The following is a 7,011-nucleotide window of genomic DNA, read 5'->3' as shown; positions in this document are numbered from 1 at the left end:
TCAAACACTATAAGAATAGACTTATGCGCAAATTTGCAAGGTTAGGGCATATGCCCCCCCCCCCCCCACACACACACCACCCAAAAACCGTATAACCAAAATTTATAATGTGTATACCAACTATCTTCTTCTCAGATACAATTTGTTTTAGAACACGTTCATAGATAATAGAGATAATTCTCTCCATGCCTATCAGCCATTGAAAAATTATGTAGATCTTCCATGCATAGAGATAGCAATGGGAAACCGAGATAGAGATGAGTTTTACCCGATAAGAAGGCGGGTATGGAAACGTATCTTTACCCTTGCTAATGGGCAATGCCATCTACCCATCGAGTAAGCGCGTGCAGGAACATACTACCCATACCCACATGCTTGTGGGTAAAATATACCTACCAACAATATGTGATAAACTCATAAACTTGCACATTGATAGTGAAGGGTGACTTAGTGCTGATAATTAATTAATAATTTCATGATTTATTATACTATTAATTGGTTAAGAATTCTAATAAATTGAGATACTATCATTGCCTCCTAGGCTTATGTCATGTATTTGCGCAATAGTATAGAGATTACAATAAAACCACGAATCCTAATAAGTTGAAAATAGAGACGGTACCTCGCATGAGTGACATGACAGCAAGGAAATACAGGTCCTATAGTCCTGTTTAATGCACTCCACTTAAAAGAGTTCGGTGGACTCGCATGCGGACTACATCAGCTTCTTCGAGCATCGAGCTCATTGATGCTTTTTTGCAGTTCGCTTGCTTTGTAGCTTTACACGATCACATTGCACCATGGTTTAGGAGCGGAGTTACAGTGGACTCCCAGCGAGTATCAACTCTCGCCCTGTAGTTCTCCAAAAAAAAAAACGAAAGGAATAAAGAAAGAAACTCGCCCCGTAGTGTGCTCTCACCGACGTTTAGCATTCGTTAACGCTTTATATGACCCGTTGGACCACATAAAGGAAATCAGAGGTGAACCGTTACACCGAATTGCGAACTCATCACAACAAATGAAGAGGAATACAAAATCTGCTGGGGGCATGAGAAAATGAGCGAGTGCTCAGAAGACACCCAAACAGAACTGTCAATCTCGTTTTTGTAACTGATGAGTCTCTGACATCATAATATACTTTGCATCAACATAATAATGGTAGAACAATCAATGTGCAACAACTAAGAACAAAGAATTTGAATCTTAACTTGTGTATGTCCTTATTGACAGAAGGACAGAGCATGGAGGGGTCAAAAAAATCAACAAAGAAAAGAATTAACCTTCATCAATGAGGCGGAAGGCACCAATTTCAATTAAGGCGCCTCAATCCCCCATCGATCATTCCTGTCTCGTAATCTAGATGCTGAGTGTGATGCTCCTTACCTGGAGCCGAACCACCACACATCTGCCGTCGTCTTGTCTACTGCATTATCCTTCAAACTTAAGACTAACTCCTCTAACTGCAGAAAAAACCATCCATCGAGCTCACTAATTCAATGAACAGATGGTGCTGGATCTACTCTGTCAAAATTGATGGCTAGTGACTGCTTCCCAGGTCTTTTCTCAATGGAAGTGTTCGTCCTCTTAGTCTATAGTACAGGTAGACTGAAAATCTACTGTCAAAAACGTTCCGTCTCCCAAGTTCAAGTGCACTATGGACTTACATTGCACTCATCCATGAATCTCTCATCTCGTGTAAGAAACCTCTTCCAGTACTTCCTATAATCTGGTATACCCAACTCAAGCCAAGGTTTCATATTTCCGTTGTAATGCAACGATATGGAACTCTGGGCAACTTCCTCTTTAATACCATAGTCATACCCGAGTCCAGATAAGGTGAATCTCTCATCAAGTGGATATAGAAGGTGCTGGAAGGACAATAAACTAATAGGCAAAGCTGCAGCCCGCAGTGAGGCCTCGTCATCATGGTTTCCAAACTATAACATAAGAGTGAAAAAAAAGGTATTAGCTGATAAGTTTATATGATTTGGTGAGGAAAAGTCATATTTTCCAGAAGCTGATACCGAAATTAATTATGAATCAATCCAGTTTCATAGATAGCCGATAAGTCATGACTTCATGGTACTAAGAACACATGCTAGCTAAAATTATTGAATAAAGCAACTAGAATTTAAACAAGGATTGGATTAGAAAGACACCAACCTTTCTCAGGAGTTGCAGGTAATTCTCGGTAACATTATGCTCTCTCCATTTGTCCAAATCGATGATGTTCACCCCAGACATCCATGCACATGACTGTGGATCATACATTGTCCTACCCAGAAGGTTCCTCAATTGGCCAAGTTTCAAACCACAAAATCTGACAGCACCATTGACCTTGTCTCCCATATCAAGATTCCACAAGAAAGAGAGATCACGTTGAACAACCACATCATCATCCAATATAATTACCTTCTTTAAATCTTTGAATATTTCCGCAATAAAGAAATGTGAATGACTGAACACTGATAAATACTCCATTCTGCTCTTTTCAGTAGGCCGCTCAAGGCTACTGATGAAGACACGAAATTCCTCAGGCAAATACAATGGCTGGGTTCCGAACTCAGGGAAATTCTCGAAAATAATTTGTTCATAGTTTATGACATCGACAGCTGATTCCCTGTAGGAATTTCTTGCAAACCAGTGCTTCATGGCATAGAAATTTTGAGCATCGGTTAGTACATGAAAGACTACATTTTCAGTATCCTGCAACAGGTAAAAGGGATGTCAGCAATGCCGAACCCAGAAGATGCACTGAACAGTTTAAAAAGATAAAGAATAAACTTTCTATGTACCTCACAGCTACTAACAGTTGAGTTGATGACAACAGAAGCTGCAAGAACATTTTTAGATAATATAACATAGTGCCTGTGGTCTGGAATGTTGAACTTATGGGCAGGAGAGTCATCTGGATCCAATGGTGTGGATTTAAAATATTCTACTGTCAACCTCATATTAAGGCAATGATGACTTTTGGGCATGGTGTGAACACCAAGGTTGTACAGGTATGCGCTCTGCTTCATATGAAAATGAGCTTCATCCTCTGTCATATGAAGAATTTGACGAAGCTTTCTGTCGACATTGTTACAATCCACAGTGCACGATTTGGCTCTTGCTATTGATTGGTCCATTATCTCTATCTTCTTTTTTATACTGAAAAGAATATGTCAAGAATTACCCAGATGTCAAAAATCAGAACAGCTCCGTGATGGGAAAATTTCACATCTTTTAAAGGTCTTTTTAACAGGATTCAGAGGGGAGAGAAAGGGAGACTTAATCCCTCTCAATCCACTCCAATCCTCCTCAATTCCCACCAAACCGAACAAGGCTTAAGGGTGTGTATTTTAAAATTACACTCACAAAACATGTACAGTTAAAAGAACATCTGAAAGTAGAGTACTGGAATACATGATCAAAATATGTAATGCATGGCTAAGCAAATGATAACAGTTGCAATTGACAAGATCAACCGTGAAATGCATTAAAGACGTGAGACGACATTCACACATGCTAAATACTCACAAGGATGGTAGATCAGCATCAACAATGGATTCACTGAGAACCCTCTCATGTTCTTGAATATTTTGCTTCAATTCACGAGTCAGTGCCTCCTTTCCTTTAAGTTTCGCAATGCTTGGGTAGTATGATCGAGCTACAAATAGCTGATCTTTCAGCCTTTTCACGATGGTATCCCTCATAACTTCTTTGTGCTCTATGGACCAGAGACAGTAACTCCCAAATTCAAGTTGACAAGCCTTAGCCTTTTCCACTTCATCAGCATTTTGAACTCTGGGAGGCCTAATCCACCTATCGTCACCCTGGAAGCAACATATGTTTAAACAAAAGAATGTATCAATACGCTTCTCATTCACACTAAGGTTAGAGGAAGCAAGTGTACAGAATTACAGATTGATAATAAAATGAATTTAAGATTCAAAAATTATTTGAGAAAAAAAAAACAAGCTGAGAGGCATACATACTTTTTGTTGAACTGGAACTGGTACTGGCTTCACTTCTGGTTTTGGTTGTTCAACTTTTGGAGGGGGGAGAACTGGTTGTTCAATTTTCGGAGGGGGGAGAGCTGCATATAGAGCCAAATTTCGCTTCAGCACACACGCCAAGGTGAAGGCTCAGTATATCATAAGAGGCAAAATGAAGTGGAATAAAAGTTAACGTGAACGGCCACTTATGCCTAATGATCATTATATCCTAGGTAAAGATAAAGACATTCGTTTCAAATTTACTGATTTGCCGAACTTATTTGTAGTGAAATGTATAGTACCGTTGTATACATGAGCGTAAATATTGCAATAAGTACAAAGTAGATACTGAGATATGGAAAAAAAGTAGAGTTAAAGGCCAACTAATAATCCTATAAAGCACACAAGCCCCAAATCATTGTTTTCTACATCACTTTTTATATGTATATATCAAGGTTATATTTCACATTTTCTGCAAGCATTGAATGTCGGATTCACATAGTTTTGATTAAACTTCATTTGATGATGTTCTGCTGTACCAAAATTATACCTTTTGGTTCAGTGCTAATGCTGGAAGAGTCGGTATCAATACCATTGTGGGAGTCTTCACTGCTCCTGGAAATCTTCTCAGATGAATCCTGAAAAGCAGGAAGAGAAGGGTTAGGGATTTCAATATAAATCTGGGAGATGTTACTGGATGTAACAATTATTGACAAAAAAAGAAAATAATGTATTTACTAATTCAGAGTATATTTTTTTACCGAGACATCATAGAAAATGAAACTAGGTCAAAGGAGATATTCAATATATGTTTATGCAGGATGGTTTGTAGCTATTGGATTTCGTGTCCCAAATTGTTTTTGTATGCACTTTCGTACAACTTAGTCCCAAGAGCCAACAACAAGCACAACGGTTTTTAATGCTAAAAAATCTATTGAAGCTGACAAAAATTTTACACTCCAACTTGAATGTGCTCACCTCCGGTAACATCCAAAAAAAGCTACAGAACAGTTGCTGATTTTTCCCCAAAATTTATCTGAGAGTTAAGAACATCTGTTTTGCTATGCTACCTTCTGAATTTAAAAAGAATAAGAAAAATCAATTAGATGGAAACACAATATTAGGAGGTGGGAGAAAATGGAGCAATAGCCACAACCTACAAGGAACCTATCCTTTTTTTTCTCTTGGGGTGGGGTGGGGGCTAAGTGGCCCCCATTAAGTAGGGCTAGCTTCCTAAGTCGCGTCATCAGAATTCTCTGGGCTGTAGAGTTACTTTAAGTAATATGAGAGAACAGAATGTGCACCCAACTTGAGCTCTCATCAGTTAACTTTGTAGACCTAATGATGTTTATTACGATTTACGGACATTTGGTCTTAGCCAACACATTGAAAATGCAGTTCAAAGCTGAAATTTGCCATTTGAGATATATTATCATATCTGGAATTATCATCTTTGGAAATACCTTGGTTTCAGTTCCACTGGTGCTAACAGTTCTCTATAAATATGACCTATGTTGACATTAATACGGAGCAAATAATAACAATAGCTAAAACCAAACGGGAGCTGCAGAACAAATACAGACAATCCTACATTGCATGATCATGTCAGCATCCACCCAGGTAGAAAAAGATGGTTAAATAAAGTAATCGCTATCATAACATAACAGAAGATTACAAAGGCACTAACCTGTGCCTCCACATTAACACCAATAACACCAGCACTGTCCCGCTTTACTACAGAGCCAACACTTGCAAACCCCGCATGTGAAGGCAAGTCAATCTCCTATATTAAACACAAACAGAGTTAAACACATCCATGAGAACAGACGAAAATTTACGTACATTATTTTACGATGATGAGGAAAAAAATTTGCAGTTACCTGCTGGGGGCGCTCATCCGTCACATACACTGCAAAAAAGAAGATGATCGAACCAATCAGAAACTGAACCTCCAGAAAATCCCAACGTAACAGAACAGCGCAACAACAAAATCGCCAGTACGCCACGCTAGACGACAACAGACGGAACAGCGCCCCCCGGAATAGATCCGCGGGGCACGGGCGCACGGCGCCGATCCGATCCGCGCCGCCGCCCGCATTTCCCGAATCCAGGGCCTCCTCGGGTGCGGGGCCGTGGCGGGGACAAGGCGGACGACTCACCGGCGGGGAAGCGGTTGAAGAGGAAGGCGATCGGCACGAGCAGCGAGCAGAAGACGAGCGCCAGCACCGCCAGCCGCGGGCCTCTCCGCCGCTTCGCCGGCGGAGCAGTCGCCTTCATCGGCTACGCCTCCTCCTCCTGGCACCGGCACCACTGCCTCCCTAATCCCCGCCGCCGGCGCCTCCTCCTCCACCACCCCCTCTAGCGATGATACATGCCGCCAACGCCACCGCCACGGCGCGGGGGTGCGGGGGCAGCAGCGCGGGCGGACGAACGAACGCCTCCCGATTCGGGCAATGGCGCGGGCGGGCCCGGGGCGGGCGGCTCCGGTGGATTCGATCGGGGGCCGCGGCGTCGGGTGCTCGGATTGGTTAGTGTGCGCGAGAAGCAAGGGGGGAGCGTCGAAGGGAGGAGGAGGGAAGATTGGAGGCAGAGGGGAAGGGAAGGGGCGAGTGTGTGTATGTGTGCGGGGGGTGTGAAGGAATAAAACGTTTTTGCGGAATGCGCCATCGGCTGCGTATCTTCTCTCTGTTTTTTTTTTCTCTCGCTTTTGTGTTTCAATTTCGTGGCCTCTTTTTCCCGTGCTTTGGGTACAAACTTCACGGCACGCATTTGGATTTGCTTTGCTGGTTAATTTAACTCCGGCTGCCGACTCGCAAATTATGAGATCAGCGGTGGTGGGACAGCACGGATCTGCTGCGGCCGCTCATCTCTATGGAACTTGTGAGAAGGGTTCGTTTCGGTACTATAACCCATTCCAATTTTCATGTTAGATCTGTATCCTCCTTCGTTGGTCACATTTTTCGGACTAAACGAACAAAAAAATTTCAGCAATGTAAAAGAAGTACATCTTAATGTTATCTATACATAAGAA

General features: G+C 41.9%; 1 protein-coding gene across 2 annotated transcripts; it reads right to left on the bottom strand.

Annotated features, from left to right (window-relative positions):
- Positions 1 to 1,057: 1,057 nt before the first annotated feature.
- LOC101772143 (probable galacturonosyltransferase 7) lies at positions 1,058 to 6,599 on the bottom strand. 2 transcript variants are annotated; one of them, XM_004984442.3, is made up of 9 exons: positions 6,140 to 6,599; positions 5,861 to 5,889; positions 5,668 to 5,763; positions 4,531 to 4,618; positions 3,981 to 4,081; positions 3,523 to 3,818; positions 2,796 to 3,153; positions 2,164 to 2,706; positions 1,058 to 1,937 (listed from the first exon to the last, which is right to left on the bottom strand). In XM_004984442.3, the coding sequence occupies exons 1-9, from the start codon at positions 6,255 to 6,257 to the stop codon at positions 1,653 to 1,655; spliced, it is 1,914 nt and encodes a 637-aa protein (XP_004984499.1). In that variant the 5' UTR covers positions 6,258 to 6,599; the 3' UTR covers positions 1,058 to 1,652. The 2 variants fall into 2 exon arrangements, with proteins under 2 accessions (XP_004984499.1, XP_012698570.1); XM_012843116.2 differs by having other exon boundaries at positions 5,668 to 5,760.
- Positions 6,600 to 7,011: the final 412 nt, after the last annotated feature.

The sequence above is a fragment of the Setaria italica genome, chromosome IX (genome assembly GCF_000263155.2).
Source record: "Setaria italica strain Yugu1 chromosome IX, Setaria_italica_v2.0, whole genome shotgun sequence".
In the NCBI taxonomy this organism is placed as follows: domain Eukaryota; kingdom Viridiplantae; phylum Streptophyta; class Magnoliopsida; order Poales; family Poaceae; genus Setaria; species Setaria italica.
The sequence above is the reverse complement of the archived record's forward strand: the minus strand, read 5'-3'. Positions and strand labels throughout refer to the sequence as shown.